This window comes from Pan troglodytes, chromosome 5 (assembly GCF_028858775.2).
Source record: "Pan troglodytes isolate AG18354 chromosome 5, NHGRI_mPanTro3-v2.0_pri, whole genome shotgun sequence".
In the NCBI taxonomy this organism is placed as follows: domain Eukaryota; kingdom Metazoa; phylum Chordata; class Mammalia; order Primates; family Hominidae; genus Pan; species Pan troglodytes.
In genome coordinates this window covers 160,414,671-160,436,526 of record NC_072403.2, presented here as the reverse complement: position 1 = coordinate 160,436,526, position 21,856 = coordinate 160,414,671, and the positions used below count along the sequence as shown (strand labels likewise).

General features: G+C 42.8%; 1 protein-coding gene across 9 annotated transcripts in view; it reads right to left on the bottom strand.

Annotated features, from left to right (window-relative positions):
- SASH1 (SAM and SH3 domain containing 1) overlaps window positions 1-21,856 on the bottom strand; it is a 283,948-nt gene that overhangs the window by 23,890 nt on the left and 238,202 nt on the right. For 5 of the 9 annotated variants that reach the window (XM_024357457.3, XM_024357455.3, XM_024357456.3 and 2 more), the window contains 4 exons: window positions 13,567-13,699; window positions 7,651-8,486; window positions 2,675-2,749; window positions 447-590 (listed from right to left, as the gene is read on the bottom strand). In XM_024357457.3, coding sequence (XP_024213225.2) covers window positions 447-590; window positions 2,675-2,749; window positions 7,651-8,486; window positions 13,567-13,699 — 1,188 coding nt within the window. Of the gene's footprint in view, window positions 1-446; window positions 591-2,674; window positions 2,750-7,650; window positions 8,487-13,566; window positions 13,700-19,128; window positions 19,973-21,856 lie in introns of those variants that run through there. The other 4 variants (XM_009452183.5, XM_518791.8, XM_024357461.3 and 1 more) reach the window with 3 other exon arrangements.

Below are 21,856 nucleotides of genomic sequence, written 5' to 3'. Positions count from 1 at the left end.
ATGTGCTTCTAGAACAACTTATGCTATGATCGACAAGTCTACTGCCCAAAAAAAAAAAAAAAAAAGCTTTAGGTTTGATTCAGGTAACATCCATTTGGTAGCAAGGCATAGTTTAGAAAATAAAATCCTTCCTTTGTATTCAAATTTACAACGCTTAGTGCACTGAAGAATAACCATTTCTTTACATGTCTGTCTCTCTTGTCTGTACACAGAAGGCAAGTTCTGTATTTTGTATTCCCAGCACCAAGCACGGTGCTGAACAGCCCAAAGTGCTTAATAAACATGTGTTGAATTCAGTGTTTCTCTACGTAAATAAAGCACGGACTTGGAGCAGGTTAATGCCAAGGAGTATGTGTATTTAGCACCATTTAAAATCTCAGAAGGGCCATTCTCAGCTTTTCTTGTCAGGAAGAACCAAGGGAACATTCTACCAGGTAGCTGCATACCTGCTCAGAGACAGAGCTGCTGTATTTTTTAGACATTCTCTTTCTCATCGTCTCTTTCACTGATTTCACCTTTTTCCCAAGAGAGATGCGAGAGGCAGTAGGTGATTTGATGACTTCTTTGTACACAAAGTCTCCTTCTTTACCCTGTAAAACAAAATGTTGCAAGTATTGTTGGTCGCAGAAAATGAAGAACAGGTTTTATTATTTAAACCATTAACATCCTAGCTCTCAGAAATATTGGCATTCCTCATGGATCTTGACGTTTTTCTTGTGTTAACTCAGTGCTATTATTTATCTCTTTGATTAAAAATTAAAGCTTATTGACTATTTTTGTTTGCTTAAAGTGGGATGTGAGTCACTTTTTATTTTACTTACTTTTAGTACATTCTTATCAGGTTACATTTTTCCCACTATTTTTAACATCCAAGGGGGCTGCATTTCATCAGTAAAGAGTGATTTACCTTTGGGAGGCTGAGGCAGGTGGATCACGAGGTCAGGAGATTGAGACCATCCTGACTAACACGGTGAAACCCCGTCTCTACTAAAAATACAAAAAATTAGCTGGGTGTGGTGGTGGGCGTCTGTAGTCCCAGCTACTCAGGAAGCTGAGGCAGGAGAATGGTGTGAATCCGGGAGGTGGAGCTTGCAGTGAGCCGAGATGGCGTCACTGCACTCCAGCCTGGGCGACAGAGTGAGACTCCCTCTCAGAGAAAAAAAAAAAAAAAAAGTGATTTACATGAACCAATGTTCATGTAATCCCAGCAATGGGGGAGAATAAAGGGATAATACTACAGAATTGCCTGGAGAAAGAGGTTAGAACAAATGGTGAAAGCTCAGTCGTTAGAAGAGCAACATCTGATTGGATTTCCATCACTGTAGCACTCAGTGTGTAAATTTCTCTCTCTTAAAGAGCTAGATTGTGGTCATCTCTCATTCTAGTTTGCATTTTTTTAAAAAACAAACTTCTCCCTGAGAAAGAAAAAAAATCATATTTTCTCTCATTTCTAAAAAAGATTGACAGCAGAAAACTATTGGCTTAAGAATCAATATAATTCGATAGCCAAATAAAATAGTTTAATTCTCTTCCAGGAAATTTTCAAAACATTTCATATATATCCCAGGTGGGTATTTTAGCTGACCCTTGATCATAACAAATATGAAACATGAAATCTTCATTTTACAGTTTTATGACACAATGCAAAGGACAAGCTAAACTACATGTAAGACTCACCAAAGGCCGGGCGCGTGGCTCACACCTGTAATCCCAGCACTTTGGGAGGCCAAGATGGGCGGATCACAAGGTCAGGAGTTCAAGACCAGCCTGGCCAACATGGAGAAACCCCATCTCTACTAAAAATACACAAATTATCTGGGCATGGTGGCGTGCACCTGTAATCCTAGCCAGTCGGGAGGCTGAGGCAGGAGAATTGCTTAACTGGGACCTGGGAGGCAGAAGTTGCAGTGAGGCAAGATTGTGCCACTATACTCCAGTCTGGGCTACAGAGCAAGACTCCATCTTAAAAAAAAAAAAAAAAAAAAAAAAAAAAGACTCACCTTCACCCTTGGGGTCTGAGAAAGCAAATTTCAGGAAACAAAACTTGTGTGCCACTGTGGTGGCCTGTCCCTAGACTATGACCCCAAAGCAGGTCTGAGAGGGCAGACACCTGGGCCTGACACCAGACCCCTGAGGGATCTGGTCTGCTTTGGTCCCACAGAGACTGGGTTCATTCCAGGACACCCCAGACCACAAAACCCTAGGCTTAGTATAGGCCATGCGGGGCCAGGTACTGGGCCCATAATAAGACTGGTGTTCCAAAATGCCAGCACATACTCTTGGGGACCAAATCACAGGGCTCCACTTCATGGCACTATGTGTGTGTAGTAGTTACATGCTTGCAACTAGCAAGAAGAAAAGGCCGTGTGCAAAATGACTCAGACCACAGAGGCCAGACTTATCTGGATTTGTTACTTGAAGAAAACCGGAAGCAAAGGCATTAAAGGAACTGTGCTACTCAAGGAAGGAGATGGCAGTGAGAGTGGTCATCATTCATTCCACATGGAACAGTGGAGTCTGTAAGGTAAGTGAAATAGAGCTTTTTTCCAAACGTGACTCAGGATTACCAAGGAAAACAGTACCCAGTATCAATTCTCAAAGATACTCAATCGTCAACTATTGTCAACCTCATCGCCTGAATCCATATTTTTTGCTTTCCTCTGGTGCTACTCACCATTGGGTCAGAATTATTACTGCCAACGTGCAGAGAGCGATTCGTCAAGTCAAATCCTCCAAAACTGCAGGTTCTCTGTGGAAAAGAGGGTAGGACAGAAAAACTCCAGTTATGCTTAAGCCAGCCGGCAGTGCACCAACCCAGCAGTCCCCGTTTGCAGGACATCTCTGAATCACAAATACGTGGACAGGATGAAAGTAGAAAACGAGAAATGATGAGAAAAAAACACATGAGTCATGTCGTAAGGAAACTTCACTCATTTTTCCCTTTCACAGGCCACTGGAACTCTGCCTACCCCAGAGGTCTAGAATCCCCTTAACATGCAAAAACCAACCATTTTTTTAAAAAAAGCCTAAAAAACAAAAGAAAAACCCTCCATGAGTCCAGTGCTGTGAGATTCCCTGTCTCCAGCACAGAACTTCCCCTAACATCAGCTACATTCAGTAGAGATAATGAAGGGATATGTGTTCGAGGATCCATGTACTCAGGCATCCTGAAAACCCAGGTTTGAAATCCCACGGCTCTGACACCAACAGCAAGCTTTTCAAACAGACTTTCATTTTGTTTAGCTTTAAATCGCTGAGAAGAGGGGGGGAGAAGGTTATGTTTACAGTTGTCCAATCAGGCCAAGAGAATTACTCACTCACTGCTTCCCCATCCTAGCCAAAAACGCTGGTAACTTTCCCATCGAACTGCCCAAGTTAATTCATGGTGACCATTTTCTCTCAGTGAATGAAGATGCCACATTTGCCCAGAAAGAAAACGGTTGATTCAGTGACTGTGTTTGACCACACTTTTTAATTTCAGTAGGAACAATGCTGATGTTATAAAGAATGAAAACTTTATTATCCTTTTAGGTGGTTGCAAACTTCACGGAACTGCTTATATCTTAGTGATTTCTGTATTTGCAGAACTTGGTTCAAATTCACTGTTGTTTTTCTAGTAAAAGCCACTGAGTGACTGCCCTGTGCCCCACAACACACATTAATGTTACAGCTAATTATCTTTTTTAAAAATCAGTAATAAAAGTTTAATTGTAGATTCGGGCTTCAATATTTTGTATTACCAGCTTCTCAGAGAAGTCTAATGAACAGCTATTAAATGGAAGAAATGAACAGAAAAGTACAATGTATTAGGTTGGTGCAAAAGTAATCGCAGTTTTGCCATTATTTTCAATGGTAAAAACTGCGATTACTTTTGCACCAACCTAATATACTATAAGCATTGCTTATTCATTAAAAAAAAATATATATATATATATATAATTAACTGAATTGATAAAGTAGAAACATCCTAGAAGGAAAATGCCTACATTTTTGAAATCACAGAAATCTAGATGCAAATCCTGGTTCTGCCACTTACTTGCTGTGTGATCTCAGGTAAAGTACTTACACTCTCTGAGCTTTAGATTCTTCATTATTAAAATAATACTTATATCATATTTGAAGCCTTCTAGCGCACTGCCTGGCACAAGGCAGACACTCTACGAATGCTGGTTTCTTCCACTACTTTTCATTAAGGCTGTACTGAGAATGTGGTAGTCATCCTGACAGCTGTTATACTGAAGTTGAGGCTTAGTTAACATTACAAATATGCAAATGCAGGGCTGGAGCTTTGTTCTGGGCCTTACAATCTAATCTGGGAGTTCAACTATAAAATCAGAGCATACCAGGAATGGGCCACAAAGTGAGAGACGGCCACTGGGGTCTGGAGAGGGCCAGGAGATAAGGAAAGCATTTCGTGACAACTGACATCAGGAGGTCTCAGAGCTGTTCTTATTCACCGATGCTGCTGCTGCTGCTGCTACTACCGACTTGTTTTCTAATAGACATTATCCTAATTCTGTATTAAATATCAATGGGCAATCTGATTTCTCTTATCATCAGCTTAACTGGACCTATATCTATTCTATAGAAAGAGAAAAACCTTTCTACACAAATATATTCACCAAATCACCTAACTGGGTAAGCAATGTTATGACCACCTCTCAAGGCTAATTTTTAACATTAACCTTCTCTTTCCAGCTTATAATGCCATGTACATTTCCTCCTTCTTGCAAAAGCAGTGATTTTATTCTAGTTCCTTTCCCGTGACTCAGGGCTTCACAGACATGGTATGGCGCCCAGATGCCTCATCATTGTATGGCTTTTGCACGTCCCTGCTTTAAACTACGGCATCTACTGCAATGTTGCAGCCCAAGTTATTTCTGATACATATGAAATAACTGACAAAGAATTTATGTGGAGATTATGACTGCAATAAATTAGAATCTCATTTAAGTTTTCACATGCCTATTGTATGCATTTATTTCTAAAATGAAAAACTGAAAGAATGGACCAGTTTTCTTAACTACCAACTAAAACCTCTTTCAGTGATAGGCTAAGATATCTGGAATTGATTCTTTTTTACAGTGGAGGAGTGACAAAGAATATAACAATAAAGATCGCTTGAATTAATTTCTAACTTTTTCTATAAGATCAAGTAGTTCTTTAAACAGCATTCCTTCAAAAGAGAAAATGGACTGTAAAGAGACTCATAAAAAATAAATCAATACATGAACCAGCCTTTGACGTTGATGACCTAAATAAATGAAGCCTAAATGAAGTTTTTTTAGTTCACACACCTCCTGCACTGAAAATTATAAAAACACTTTAGATAGATGCTTGGGATGAGGAGGGCTAGTCAATGGAATGGCCATGCAGTTGGAAACACATGTTTTGGGGTTGAATTCAAAAATGGACAAAATTGCAAAATGTCATGCATGTCTGTTCTCTCAAACAAAAATTGAATGACCAAATAAAATACGAGACAAGTGACCACTTCCAGTGGATACAAAGCATTATCATTTCCCTGAGGCTTCATCAAGCAAATATGGCATTTTCGAAAGACAAAGAGCTTGAGGTTGAAGAATAAAGGAAACTTTTAGATAAAATGAAAGAAATATGACAAGGAGAATGGAAAATAACCTTTTAAATAAATCTAGCAAAGAAATAAGATTAATCCCTTTTTTAAAAAGTTCTTTCTATTGTAAGATAGAACACTTATTTACATTCTCTGGATAATTAGAAAGTTAAATTTGTTTGATTGTACAACTGTACTACAAGAAAAGGAATATGCAAATATATAACTTCCTACTGAACACATAGTTTTGCAAGTGTTCAAACTGTCCATTAGCGTCTCAAGCTCACAGTATTTTAAAAATACTCAGCCTCAGACTGATACTTGGGATAGGGATTACACAGGAGCACGTTAGGTGGGGGCGGTGCCTGGAGATGAGCTTGCCCAAATGTCCATACTCAATGTCAATGAAGAATTAATCACTGGCCTACAACACTAACTAGCACAAATCCCAGAAATATAACTTCTAGAGACAAGGCCCTCATGGAGTTATAGTATTAATCTGACAGTAAATAACATGAGAGGCACATCAACAATTCAAGGTGCTCAGATTGGGAAATTTCTCAGTATTACATGATGTAAACTCACAGAGGTGAGTCATCAATTAACGGAAGAAGTGCGTCTGTTCTATCAAGGTCATGTCAAAACGTACAAGAGCAGATGAATTGGGTAAAACACTTCTGAAAGTAAAAAATAAATACATAAAACTAAGACTGGTTATTTTTCAAAATATCTGTGAGTCAGAGCAAACCAGAGGCTGAATGAGTGAGAAAGAGAATTGTTATTTTAAAACAAAAACTCAACCGTTGAAAAACTGTTGCCATGATACAGAAAGAGCCAGAAGAAAAGTTCCTGCTACATACTAGTAGTATTAAAAGTGCTGCAAGAATTACATGAATATGAAAGGACAGGAAATAAGGAAAGTCAACATGTGGAAATATGTGGAAAACCCAGGGGCTAGGAAGGACCTAAGGATTCTTTTACAACAGAGAAGGTCGTTTTAAGAATGGCATTGACCAATCCGTCTTCACTTTCACAAAAGCAGAACCCGACTGAATGAATTGAAATTACACTGATCGTCTGGGGAAGAACATCCTGTTCATGAACGGGAAGGCCCCCTGGGAAAACCACTATTGAAGGACGCTCTATTCTTTCAGGTCTTTAAAAGGGCCCACAGCCAACTGTCCTGAGCAGATCAAGCAAGGTGCCAGGTGACGGAGGGCCAAGAAATCTACTTCCTCATTTTGCACCATTTTATATGCGCCACTGTGCAAACTAAAAGTTAGGTGGGAATTTCGGAAGGAAAAATATCTATATTCTGAAGTTCAAAGTAAGTCATGCCTTGAAAATAAATCTTACTAGGTCTCTGATCATCCAGCGTTAAAAGTGAAAGACATCCTACTCTTTGAAGGTGAGTACTTTACTCCTTGCTGAGTACAGAAGAATCTATAGGCTAGGGGAAGGCATTTCCAAATGTTGATTTGTTTATAAAGATAAGAACATGGAATAGACTTAAGTGAAACAAAAAAGCTCCCATTTTTGTTGTTAGATTTACGAACTTTCTGCTTGCCTCTACTAATAAAATAAATGTGCTTTAAAATGTTTTCAAATCACCAAATTGGTGACTGTGATGACGGCAGTTTTTCCATGAGCCTGCTCCTATTGTTTTAATTTTAAAACCAAGAGCAAGCATCTCTTTCAAGGGTGAAATGCCCTTCTGTTTTGAATCAGCTTCTTTGAGGTCAAGTGACATAATGGCCGAGAATCAAGACAGCCACTCCTGGAGGCGGCCAAACCCCACCCCTGTACCCTGGAAGCCCCTCTCTGGATTAGCTTCAATGCTTATTTTAATGGGCACTCAAACAGCTTCATCTGACAAGAGGAGAAATGGAAGAGAAGGTGAAAGCTGCCTGGAAGTGAAAGCAGGATTTGAAATTGAAGGTGATGGTGGGATGTGCCCTGACGTCATGAGCAGGAGAGAGGGGAGGAAGCCGGTCCCCGCAGAAGAAAGGCCATAATGCTTGACTGCACATCACAGAAATGACAAGGCCGTCCTCAGGACCATCTTTGTGACTCACAGACTTCTGGTGGATTCTCAAGAGAACCCTTTTAGTACAGCGGTCGACCGTGGCGGCCCACTTCCTCTTTGCCTCCTCATCCTCCTCCAGCAGGCACCGCCTCAGGTCCTGTCTCTCAGCCTTGCTCACGGTCCTGTCTGAGGCAGGCCGCACTAGCTGGGTCAGGTTCAGGTGGCTGTACAGGCTCCGCTCCACCACGTAGGTGATATTGAACTCGCTGACCGAGGTGCGCCCGCGCACCCTCCTGCCGGGGAAGCCGCAGCTCCCGCCCCCTTTGCCTTTCTGCCGGAGCAGCTGCAGGTCACAGGTGGTGCTGGTGACGCCTTTTCTGGAGGGACGCTGGCAGAGAAAAGCTCTGGAACAGGAATAATTAGTATCCGTTTTCTTCAAGCGGATTTGCTTCCGGACACTCTGAAACTCCTCCAGGGACACCAGAAGGTGGTGCCTGCGACGGTGGTTGTCATAGAAGCAAACACCATCCGTACTTACCCCGTGGCTTAGGGACCCGAGACCCTTCTTCATCTCCCCCTCGGTGAGGGAGCGGGACACTTTCTGGGCCTTTTCTTCTTCTGGGTAGGAGAAGAATGTCCCCATCTTCTTGGGGGGCTTAATCAGGCCCCGACTCTCTCCTTTGCTGAAGGTTTTGACCAACTTCCGGCCAGCCCCCCAGGTGTCCAGGCTGCTGGAGGATGGAGACGTGGTGAGAGAGTCTGAGTCATCTTCGGGAGGTTTCTCAGGAGAGCCATCAAAGAAAAGGGGCTTCTTGTGCACGCCAGAGTAGAGGGCGGACCGTTCATCCAGGACCGGCGAATTCTCAAACACGTGCTCCTCCCCATCTGGAGGGAAACCAACAGAGTCTCTTGTGAACACACCTTTGCATTCTTGCATACATCTTTCTTTACATTCACCACCTTTCTCCGTATCATGACCCTCTTTATAAACCCAGCTCCCACTTACATATGTACAGAAAAATGAAAATACACTGTGCAAATACATGGTTTCACACGAGCTTAATGTTAAAAGGATTCAGATGTGTTTTCTTCTTCTTTAAATATCTTTGTAGACCTAACACCTTCACAGGCGTATTTAAAATGCCGTTTGCAAAATCTAAGCTAGCCATAATCACAATATGCCTTAGCATTTCGAGATAATGCCCTCTGCAGTTTGTAAATGCAACCCTCTGAAACTAGGAATCAGGATCTTTCCCCCTTCTGAAAGGCACTCCTTTATGTTGGCTCTGGTCGCTTTTTATAGTTGGAGTGTGATAAATGTCATGTGGCTGACAGTGATTGTTTTATTGGTACATATGCCATTTGAGTGACTAAATCTCCAAGGAAGTTTTGGTGGGGAGAAACACTATAAAGCGTTGTATCTTGCAAATGTGACTGACACATCGTCTCCAGCTGACAGGCCAAATGCAAAAAGTTAGGAAACTCAGTGATCCCGGCCAGATACTCCCATCAACTCGGCCTCACTAGGAGCAGCAAGGGCGTTTAAGGGCCCTGACACGCAGGCAGCTCCAGGGTCCCACTGGTCTCAGGGATTCCAGCTCTTGAAGCCCTCACTGGAGCCAGGTGGCAAGCCAAGCCCTCCAGAGCCCAGTGGAAAGGTTTGGACTTGTTGGCAGGAAAACCAAGTTCTTTTCCGCATGTGTTATGTGAACAGATGTGAGAAAAGAAGTAGGTCAAACTGTGGGTGTAGCGATCCCAACTGGCTGTGTCCCTTTAATTATAGGGAAACTTTGAGCTCTGCAGCTTTCCACCCGCTGAATTGTGAAAAGGAAAAAAGGAAAAGTTCCTTGGAACAGAAGGATGGCACTAAATATACCAGCTGGGACGAGGGCGCCAGTGTGTGGTTAAATGTCAGAGAAAAAGGGGAGCTATGCTCAGTTCAGAGCAAAACTCAGAGGGGAAAAGAACGGCAGCCAGCCATCCTTTAAAATTCTAAAAATGGCTTACTTTCCCAATTGATGGGATTTATAGGTACAAATCTAACAACAACAACAACAACAAAAAAGAACAGCTGCTATTAAATACAACCCAAGGTCAACTTTACATTCATGTCCAGCAGACGGTGGTGGGGAAGGTGGGAAGTGGGAAAGAAGATGTAAAACTCTGCCTAGCCCACAGTCCCCTGAAGAATTGTTCAGGGATCTTTCAGGGGGACTTTAAAGGCAGGATTCGGGGTTCTCACAGAAATTCACCAGCCCAGAGGCAGGGTACCAATATCCTGGAAGTTTCCCGCTCCTTCCTCAGGACACCTGACTGACAAGGTGTGGAGACCAAGGGTTCTTATGCTGTTGGAAATAAAAATGGCAACCTCTTCTAGTTATAGTCTACCCTCCACTTCCAAGAAGAAGCGACTGGGCTAAGACTAGAGGCACAACCTGTGGCAGGGGCAGCCCAACCATGGACTTCTCTATTAAAGAAGTCGAGCGTGGTTGTGGCTTCACCATCCGCCCAGGTGTCCACGCAGATGTACAAAGGCCCTTCTCCATCCACAGTCCTAAGGAGTTTCAGGGAAGTCAGGTGAGTCCACCCTGCGTATCCTAAGGATCTGTCACTCAGCAGTTGCTTTGGACATTTTCTGGGCTCTGTGCTTAGGACTGTCGTCAGAGATTCCAATACTTTGGTGTCACATCTGAGTCTGGAACCAGCTGGTGCACGCATGTCCATGACGAATGTAGCTCTATTCTCGGGTTCAGGAAAGTCAGCATCTGGTAAGGGGTTGTGAGGGAAATGTAGCAAATGCTTCCCAGGAGGCTGCATCTGCCGGTGCTGAGGGCAGGCCTCCTGTAGTGCGGGCTTTTCCGTCTGAGCCTGACCAGTGGCTTGGAATCCCAACCTTGACCTGGATGGCTTGAACTTGGAGCATCGCTTCTCCCATCCTTCTCTGACTTGAGCGTACAACTCTCCTACTGGAAGAGTGACCATCAAGATGAGCTCACTCCATCACATTTGCTGTGATTTGCTTCACGTGAAGGCCTCCATCTATCTTATTCAGCTGAGACCGGCTTACCAAAGGCAAGGTGATTTTGGCAGGAGGAGAGAGGTAGGCTGTGGGCTGACTTAATGCCAGGAACTCAGGGGTATGCTCTGCATCCAGCCCGGCTCTGCCACTCACAGCTCCATGACCTTGGGCAATTACTTTCTGGCTCTGAGCCTCTGTTTCCTCATCTGTAATAATGCCTACCTATCTTTCCATAATACCCCTGGCAAGGCTGTTGTGATGATAACAGTAAACATTATCCTCATAAAAGAGTTACGTGAAAGTGCTGTATGAACTGAAAGGCTTTCTACAAAACTGGCGATTCATTACTGGAGAGAACTGAGTGGGAGCAATGAGGGAAGGAAAGGTGTCCATTCTGTGGCAAAGACACAGAAATGGGCAGATAAAGGGCACCAATGTAGCCTAGATTAAAGATTGGCCAGGGTTGTCCCTGACAGGATAAGGACTTGAAACCCAGGGTGCAAGGGTGAGAATGAATGAAGAACTGATCTCTCTCCTGGCTTTCCGAGGACTCCAGAGCTGGTGGGGGAGACAGGTGGCAGCGGAGTGAGAACAGGCTGCTGTCAGGGAGCAGGCTGCCTGGACATCGTGCTGGGCCTTCTGCTGGCTGGCTGAGTGGCCAGGAGTCAATTACTTAGCCTCTTTGAGTCTCAGGTTCCTCATTTTCGAAATGAGGATGGTGTAAGTGCTTACTTCTGGTAGCTATTCTGAGGATGACATTAAAGAGAACATAAAATCTAAAGTGTTAAGGAAAGTGCCTGGCACACGGTGTGCCCTCAATACATGATGATTATCAATGCAGACAACTTGGTATTAGCACAGGCATGCAGGAAGTCAAAGGATCAACCCCTTTGTAAGTCCAAGGGCGGGGGAGGGGGGAGGGGGCGCCTACTGGCGTATGAATCCTTCCTGCTCTGCAAGATGGACAGGGGCCAAGATAGCCTCTCCCAAGTACCACTGCCAGTGAGGACCCTCAGAGAGTTCTCTATTGTGCAGGGGTTGGAGGAAGTTCCAGTTTAGCAGGGAATTGGGGGGCAGCCCAAAGCAGGCGCCTTGAGCTACACACACACCTGGGGCCTCTCCTGAGAAGATGGGTGAGCTTGGCCAATGGCAACTCAGCACCCTGACTCATCAGATGCCAGAGTGTACCTTAGGATTTGAGCTCACTGAATCCATCTTCCATCTGTGAAGCCTGATTTGTGCCCAGATAAATTAAAGTTCAGAGCCAGAATTCCATATGGTTGTTACTTTTTACGTTAGAGTTATCCCTTTTGCTATATTTTTCCTTTTCAATTGATACCTCTCAAAGATAGTTGGATTGATTTATTCTGAAATAAATATGCAAATTACAATGTCTGTATTTTTAGTCATGTTATTCTAGTGGAAAGGCTGCTTTACCACACCACTATCATGTGTGAAGGGCCCACTGGGGAACAGGCCCAGGACTAGGTACTTTGCCCATGTTATCTCAGTTATGGATGAACCCCACCCATCTATTTGTTATATCTGAGGCTTGATTTTGGCCGAGTGGTCATGAGATTTGTTACCAAATGTGCCCTTAAAGTTGAATGTTGGCAATCCCATATGGTTCCCCCAACAGTACCAACTGACCCCGTCTGTGATTTCGGTAAGGGCCGCCACAGGGTACATTCAATACTGTGGAATTCACGACTGGCGGGCAGGTATTAAAACACCCAAATGTAAAATCAGCATTGCATCCAAATGTAAACAGAATTACCACGCAAAAAGATACCCTAATGAAACCCCAGAACTGAAAACAACCCAAGAAATTGGCCATAAAGCTGATTTCTCTCCCCATGTTTTTCTTTTCCATTCGAATCTCCATTCTCTCACAGTTACCCACTTAGCTTCAGTATTATTCTAAGGGATTTAAACCCACGAATAATACCAAATGCAAATTAAAAGCAGCAATAAAAACAAAAAACCCTTATCTTTGCAAATAAGGGGAAATTCATTTCTTTACATGGCTTGATTTTATTTCTATATAACAAAAATGCCTCTACAAAAATAATTTTAAAACCTACATGTTAAAATTTTGAAATTCCTCACAATGTAGATATGACATTTTAACAAGTAAGGTGTTTTTTAAAAAGCATAGTCTTTCCAGTATTTTTATCCAATTCAATTATTTTCATTTTTCAAACACAAAAAATCTTATCTTATTCTTTCATTTTACCTTTTTGGGGAGAATTTATAAGATGCTGCAAAGAGGCACATTACTAACAAGAGAGATGAATAAGGTTGAGATTTGAACTGTCATAATTATATGTCAAAGGCTAACTATCCATTTCAATAAATCCAAGCTGATGTCTTTTGACATTACTGTTTCACCTGGCTAACCCCAGCAATACAGCTCTTAAAAGATTCTCTTAGAATCCTAGGTCCTTAAAGCCCCCATTTGAATTGAGACTTGAGACTCTCTACAGCAAGAACAAATCAACCCTGAGAAATTTAAAGGGATATTAGGTGCCTTGATTGTTAGGCATTTCTTCAAAATGTATGTATATCAAATTTGAACTAAATTCACTGAGCAAGAACCATAGTCCTTTTTGGGATTGGAGGCTCATGTGAAAAAGTTAGCAAGTTTATATAAAATGGTATAAGCTCATACATAAAGCTATACTACACCTCGAGAAAATTTCCATTTCCCATCTTTTAAATTTAAATGACTAAGCACCCCAAACGCCTGACACCAGGACCCTTCATTCCATCACATCATCGCATCTGAGCATCACTCTGCTGGCAGGCATAGTCCTGCCAGATTCAGCCAGAGCTCAATGCATTTTCCACTTGAAATCGTATCCCTTTTCTGCTGAGAAACTGACCCCAAATGATTTCTTTTGGAATAACCAGGGTGGAGTCTGCCTTTTTTTTTTTTTTTTTTACCTTCAGTGCTGGGTTTTTTCATTTCTTCCACCCTAATTAGTTTCTTTCTGACTCTGCGAGTGGAGTTTACCAGCTTGTGTAACCTCTTAAACTTCACCGACTCCTCAGTCTCATCATCCGATTGTTCTCTTGACTGGCAAAGAAACAAAGGAAAAGTTAATCAGGTAATTGCTCCAAGCTTTGCCCGTGTGGCTGGATGTAGCCGGCCTTGCTGCCAGTCTGAACCTCGGCAGCTCTGTTGCTGAACTTGGGAACCAACAAATTTGCCCAAGAGGTTTACAAAGTGCCACATACCATCTTAAGATCTAAATCGGCGTAGAATTAGGTCCTAGGCACGGAAACACACATCCTTGCCCTCAAGGGCAAGTGGGGGCAAGTGGCCTGTGGGGGCATCTGTCTCAACTACTTCCTTGTCCTCTTTTAGGAGGACTCCAGCAGGACTCTCCCTCCGATGCTGGCCCTGTAATTCCAGTTTCACTGCTGTGGTTTGGGCCAGGCTCTCATCTGTCTGGCCCATCAGGGCTTGCTGTTTAACGTGGTCATCAACTACTTCTCCAAACCAAAATTCTGTTGGCTTTTTCCAGCCCTCCCCCCAAAATCAAAAACAGCAGGGCAGGAAAGGGAAAGAGATGCAAACAGCCTCTTCCATCCCATTGGCTAAGACTGTCTGCCACATTGCAGCCAGCCCTTCCGCCTCTCCCGGCTCCTTCTAAGGGCTCACAAGGCGAATGTGAGGACAGACCCTGCATTCCTCCAAGAGAGACAAGGGAAAAAGCTGACCTTTCAGCCATACAGTACAGTCCATATTCCCCAGCAGCCCATTGCACTTTGCAGGGAGTCAGCATGCTCAGGCCCAGCTGTTTTCCCTCAAGTATCAAACATTACAGAGAGAGGGAAAAAAATCTCTCTCTGCAGCAGTGACCCAGGCTAAAAACAATCCTTTCCTTGTGAACAAAATGAGGGTTTCATTTCTAAGTCAGCTCCAACATCCAATATGCAGCTTCCTCTGTTGTATCTGTTCAAAATGTGAAACAGCAAAAGAGATCTCTGGCTAAACGAGCGTGCAACACGGGTGTGTGGGCATGCCTGGGAGCAGCCGCCTCGGCACACCCTGTGCAGTGGGTGAGCAATTCCAGCTCATGTCGCACGCCCTGACAACAACCTTCTCTCCATTTCCTCCAACCCAGTTCATGGAACAGTAGGAAGATAAATGCCTCAAATGAACACACAAAACAAAAACAAGCCTCATCTCTGAACACAAATCTAATGTAGAGACTTTTCTCCCAAAGAAAAGCTCTCACTAATCCCAGTGTTACAGACAATAAAACAGATAAGCAAGAGTTGCAGAGAATACCTCAAGAGAAGAAGAAGTAGAGTTTCTATGCATTATTTAGGCATAAAAATGGTGCACGTTGTGAGTCCTCTTTGCACTATGGCACGAACATTAGTACAAGGATAGTAAGGGATATAAACAACTGATGTCCTGGCCTCTGTCCTCACCCTGGAACTCAAGGCATGGAGCCACGGTACTTTCTCCCTGTATGACTATCAGCAAACCATTTACCCACTTATGGTTAACTATAAACCTAACATCAGCAAGTCATCAGGACAGAAGTGTTTCTCAGACTTCTCTTCTGTAAAGTGTATTAATATCTATGTCCAATTTCTCTAAAATTACTAGATAAAATGTTGCCTGCAAGTGTCAGAATTAAAGCTAAGTACTGGTTACCTAGTAATAAAGAATGGGAACTGGACTCCCAGGTAACGGTGGGGACAGGCTACACTGGATGCTGACAATTAGGCTTAAAACTAAAAATATAAAAAATTAGAATAATAAGTGTAGTTCATAATACAAAATGGTTTTGTCTGGTTTGAGTTTCATTTCTACTTGGTTGGATTGTTGACATGTGATGAAATGGTTGGAGCGGTCAACCAGAGGAATGAGAACTTGGTTAACCCTCATTCTGGGTAACAAGCACCTGAAAAACCCACAGTTCATGGAATTACATATAAACATTTAAAAACATTCTGCTCTCTTGATGTAGCTCAAAAGCCAAGCAATTCTAATAGAAGAAGAATCAACATTATGTTATAGAAAGTCTCTATAACTATCAATGGGACAAACCTAGAATATGTCTCTAATCCTCACATTTAAAAATGTTGAAATCAGCACTTTGGGAGGCCGAGGTGGGAGGATCACGAGGTCAGGTGATTGAGACCATCCTGGCTAACACGGTGAAACCCCGTCTCTACTAAAAATACAAAAAATTAGCTGGGCGTGGTGGCGGGTGCCTGTAGTCCCAGCTACTCAGGAGGCTGAGGCAGAAGAATGGCGTGAACCCAGGAGGCGGAGCTTGCAGTGAGCCGAGATCGCGCCACTGCACTCCAGCCTGGGCAACAGAGCGAGACTCTGTCTCAAAAAAAAAAAAATAAATAAATAAACAAATGTTGAAATCAAATGAAAATGAAATAGGTACAGATTGTTTGTAATCAAAATACAAGAAGCTGTGTTACAGGATGAAAATTACTGATGTGTATACCTCATACCTAGTTTGCTGGCTGGTGGTGGTGATGTGGGTGTGTATGCATGGGACAGTGGGCAGTAAGAGAAATGGGGTATAGAAAAAACTAATACAAAAATTTTAGTCCACAAAGACACAAATCATTATATGTACTAGAGTGAACTTTCCAAGGAGAAATCAAAATAGTTAAACAAGGACAGTAGATTTAAAGGCAATGCCTTCCTCATAAAATCCTACTTTCCTCTGCCCAGATTCACTGTGGCAAAAAGTAACATATTCCAGGTACTTATTTAATTGTTTTCACATGTTCCATTTATTTTTGAGAAACATACCTTTGAATTATACCTTTGAATTATACTTCTTTGTACCTTTGAATTAATGCTATTTTTATTTTTCTAGAAAAATCAAGATTTGGAGGTGTTTGTCACTGACAAATCACAAACCATGGCAACCAAGTCCTTCTTTTCCATGATCATTTTTTGGACACTAGACAAGATAGATGCGGCACAATTTATATGAAGAAAAATGCAACATAAAATCCAGGTCATCCAAGGTGTGTGTGTGTGTGTGTGTGTGTGTGTGTGTGTGTGTGTGTAATAGAAAATTAACCTAGAAGTCAGCCTAGAAGTTACTTGAGTTCAACAACCTATCCCAAGAATGTATTGCTGCATCCATGATATTGATGGAGAGGTGTTGACTTCTCACTTCCTACTGAGTCCAGAGGAAAAAAGCGTTGTGAAATATTTGCCTTTAAAAAATTATCTCCAGCTGTTTTAACACAAAAACGCTGTAAAAGGCTTGCATTTCTTCTAAACTGGAGAGTAAATCTTGAATTCCTCATGTCATATTTCTCTTTTTAAGTATATTCCACTTCCCAAATGCTGAAAATAACACAGCATGTCTTTCTTTTTTTTTTTTTTTTGAGATGGAGTCTCGCTCTGTCTCCCAGGCTGGAGTGCAGTGGCGCGATCTCAGCTCACTGCAACCTCTGCGTCCTGAGTTCAAGCGATTCTCCAGCCTCAGCCTCCCGAGTAGCTGGGATTACAGGCACACACCACCATACCCAGCTAATTTTTGTATTTTTGTAGAGATGGCATTTCGCCATGTTGGCCAGGCTGGTCTTGATCTCCCGACTCTCAGGTAATCTGCCCGCCTCAGCCTCTCAAAGTGCTGGGATTACAGGCATGAACCACCATGGCTGGCCAGCATGTCTTTTTATTCAGGAAATACACCACCAGGGATGGGGGCTTGAGAATTTTTATATTTATAAACATAAAAAATATATAATTTTTAAATTCAAATACTATGTAGATTTTAAAAGAAATCTTCCTATGTGAAAAACTTCGTAGAAGATAGAGGAAATCTGCATTGTATATAAAATAAATGATTGATTCTAAGAAATAGGTTCAGCACTGTTATAGAACAGGTTTTAAACTAAAGTTAAAAAATAAAAGTCTATATTCACACACATTCAAACATGAGATAGTGTGGCCTCCCCTCCCTTGTCCCACCCTGGGTCAGAGTTAAACAGATCATCTTCTCAGTGAGAAGGTGAACTCAATCATCTGTATGACAGCTCCTCACCAGAAAACCTTCAAGAGAAAAAGGCAACTTATCCCACCAAAAATTGTGGAAAAGTGGATTTCCAATATTGTAAACAGAAACATTTGATTTCCAGCCTCTCCTCTGCAGATTTTTTTCCAGCAGAAAGCCCATATGTCTCAACTTTTAATTACTTTGGCTAATGCTATATGTAGTAATTCTGTGGTGAATGCTTAAGTGTTTCATTTCTGGTTTCCATAGCAACATTACATCAGATTGCAGACAGCTGGCTCCACAGTTTTAAACCATAACAAATTGACCAAGCCAAGACACAAAACTATAGCTGCTTTAAAGAGATAGCACACCATTTGCCGGCCAGGCCACTGAATGAGGAACCTATGGGGCCCGTCTGGCACCCGGAGGAGGGTGGAGCCTCCTTCCTTCCCAGCTTCTTTTGGAACAAGTGCATCCTTGACACATCTGCAATGTTCTAATAGGAAAGACATGGAGCCAGCGTGGAGAACTTTTTATAACACAGCTACACGCTGGATGATCGGAAAAAAGGAACAAAATGAATAGCATCTGTAAGTACAAACATTTGTGTGCCGGAGCTCACTAAATGCATCCTCTCCCTGCTCCAAGTAAACCTGTCACTGCTGGTCGGTAACAGATACTTCACCGGACCCTGTAACAAACAGTTCTTGGGACTGCAGTGTGCAGAACAAATCCTTTCCAAAAGCCATATGGCACAGTTGTGCAAGCACAATGGCAATATGCTGTAATAAAGGTTAAAACAAATTTGCAAGGAGCAACTAGACCCTTTGGAGGACCGCTTGAGACCACCACGCTGATCACAGGATTACAACTGTGCCCTCTGCAGAAGCATTTTCACTCAGCTTGTTTCCCTAGCTCGAAACACACGACACGCTGTCACAATTAACACCCAGACTAAGCCCACTCATCTCCCCCAGCGCCACGTAACACCGAGAGGTATTTAAACATTTCTGAAAAGCAATTTGAAACTGGAAATGTACTTGCCTGTGAAATTCACACACTGGTCTCTCTAACCTAGCGCATGATTAGACATACATACTTCAGCTTTCTAGGTCGGCTGTGTCACAGCGTTAATCTTAAACTTAAGAGAAGGAAGCCAATCAGATATAAGCTTATGAAAAGCAATGTGCAACACTGTCTGAATTCAAGTCCTCCCCAGGAAAAGCCTCCACAATTCACAGCTGAGCCATATATGCTCATTGTCTCAAATTCTCAAAACAATATTCACTATTCTCTAAAAGTTACGCATTTTCACTGGTGAAAATGCCAGGCAAAAATGCTCAGGGTTACCAGATAGGGAAGTAAACAGGCGAAGAAGGACAAATCTAGAGGAATTTAAGAAGAAAAGAGAGAGAAACATCATAGGCAGGAGCAGCAAAAACTTTTACTTGAAGCAACAGAAAACACATTCTTTCTTTCCCATTGAACGCATTCAGTGACTTACCGGCTTCGGCATTTAGCAAGCCTAAGGGGCAATTCTGAAGACGTCCGGTACCTCCCACCCCCCTCCCCACTCGGAGAGCGTCTTCACTCTTGTGGCATCAAACTCCGCAATCTCAAAATTAAGATTAGGCACTCCTGGAACATGTCTCCCTGGAGTTACATGATCAGGCAGGCTCCACCGTCACAGCTCAGTATCCGAAGGAGAAAGGGGAAGACACTGGATTCAATTAGCTTCTTTCTGCTTGCTGACTGATTCCCCAGTCGCTTGCTAACTGCATAACTCGCAAGAAAGGCATAAGTCATCAGCTCTAAGCAAATCTCCTATTCACCACAAGGAAAAAAGGGAGTGTTGTGCATGGCCAACAATCCCTGTTTTCACTGAGGAAGGCTCCCTGACCTCCTGCTGGCCTCCAGTTCCTTAATTACTGTCTATGGAATTCCAGAGACAGAAAAAAGAACGCGAGAATCTGAGCAAATCCAGGACAAGGAGGACAAGGACTAACCCTTAAAAGTGACTGAACTTAAAAAAAGATCTCTTTTGCAGACATTCTTCTGAACACCCCCTTAAGGGAGTAGTCTCAATTGAAAATAGACACCTTCCAATGGCTATTTTTGAAATTACTGAATTAAAACTTATGATTGTGGTTTTCTCCTAGAGTTGTCACTTTCTCTCTCTCTCCCCATTCCTTTTTAAAATTTTAACAACCAGAGTAAATGTAGGATATTTCCCCTTCATTGGTGCTTCTAAAGCTCTCTTAACAAATTGTTTTAATGCCCATTTCAGAGCATCCGAGTTCTCCTGCATTCTAGAAACGTGAGCATGAGGACCGTGTCACAAGATGATTATTTAATTTTCTCAAGGATCTCAGGGGAGCCACTAGGCACATGCTGTTACTTAAAAAGAACATCATCTAAACAACACAGGACTAAAAACCCACACAAAGTCTCCATGACGTGGGCTGCAAGTCACGTTTGTCTTTTCAGGGCTAAGTTCATTCACTTGGGTAAGTCATTTATTCTCACAGCACAATGTGAGTTGCTTGTTTCTAGATGTCCCTCCTGTTGGGTGAGTCTTTATGTATAATGCTCTTTATAGGACATCACACGACATAAAATACCTAGCTACACAGGACTCAGGGATGCGTAGGAACCACTGTCCCTCCTTAAAATGGCAGAAATTTAGAGTTGGACAGGATTCAGAGGTTACCTAAACTAAAAACGGCCAGGCACAGTGGCTCACGCCTGTAATTCCAACGGAGGCGGGCAGATCACTTGAGGCCAGGAGTTCGAGACCAGCCTGGGAAACATGGTGAAAACCCTTCTCTACTAAAACTACAAAACTTAGTCAGGCGTGGTGGCATACACCGGTAATCCCAGCTACTCAGGAGGCTGGGATAGGAGGATAAATTGAGTCCGGGAGGCAGAGGCTGCAGTGAGCCAAGATCGCCTGACTGCACTCCAGCTTGGGCGACAGAGCGAGACTCCATCTCAAACAACAACAACAACAACAACAAAAGGGAATTGGAATACGAAGCTCCCAAGTGGAGGGTCATGTTTTACCACGCACACATTGCAGGTTCTGCATCAGAGCTCCATCCCCTTTTCCTCAGCTCTTGTCCTGCTCTTCTTCCCTGGGCGGGCTGGCGTCTCTCACGCCTTGCCAAGAATTAAACTCCCTTCTCCCACTCTGTCTTCTGCTCAGAAGTATCTCCTCCCAACCTTTATTGAATTTCCTCTTGTTTCTCCTGCAAGGGTTCACCACACCCTCCCTACACTGCCCAATTCCCCATTTCACAAACTGATTCTCCCACAAACTCCCCTTCCCCTGCCACCACCTGACGGACCAGGTGCTTTTGCGATGTTGTACTTCCAACACTTGTATTTGTCCAAAGCTTACCATTCCCAAATGGCAATGTGCTAAACATTTGCATACAGATCCCATTTCACAGCAATGGCAGGGGCAGAATCTGAGACTGTATAGTTTTGCTCCTGTGCCACTACCCTACCTCAACAAGACCTTTCTTCATCCAAGACTGACAACTATGCTGCAAAGTTATGCTCACAGTTCCTTAAAACTGAGTGTAGACATTTTCCACCAAATTCCTTCATTACAGGATAAAAACGAAGAAAATGAGAGTGCCCCAGTGAGACTGGGGTAAAGGGAAGAGGAATAGCCCAAGGTCTCAGGGGTTAGAACAACCTGGGTTTAATTACCAAGTTCTCTAGCAAATCACTTTACTTTTATGGGTCTTAATATTCCTGCACATAAATTTGGTATAGTAGCACTTTTCTTACATTGTGGTTGTATTAAATACTGTGTACCTGAAATCCTTACTGAACTGGAGTTCAATAAGGACTTAATATTTTTACTATTACTATTAATATTATTATTTGAGATGGAGTTTTGCTCTGTTGCCCAGGCTGGAGTACAATGGCTTGGTCTCAGCTCACTGCAACCTCCACCTCCCGGGTTCAAGCAATCCTCCTGCCTCAGTCTCCCAAGTAGCTGGGATTACAGGCACCCGCCAGTATGCCCAGCTAATTTTTGTATTTTTAGTAGAGATGGGGTTTCACCATGTTGGCCAGGCTAGTCTCAAAACTCCTAACCTCAGATGATTTGCCCGCCTTGGCCTCCCAAAGGGCTGGGACTACAGGCGTGAGCCACCAAGCCCAGCCTTATTATTAACTCTGCAGTCTTCTATTCATAACTCACTGGAGTTCAAACAACA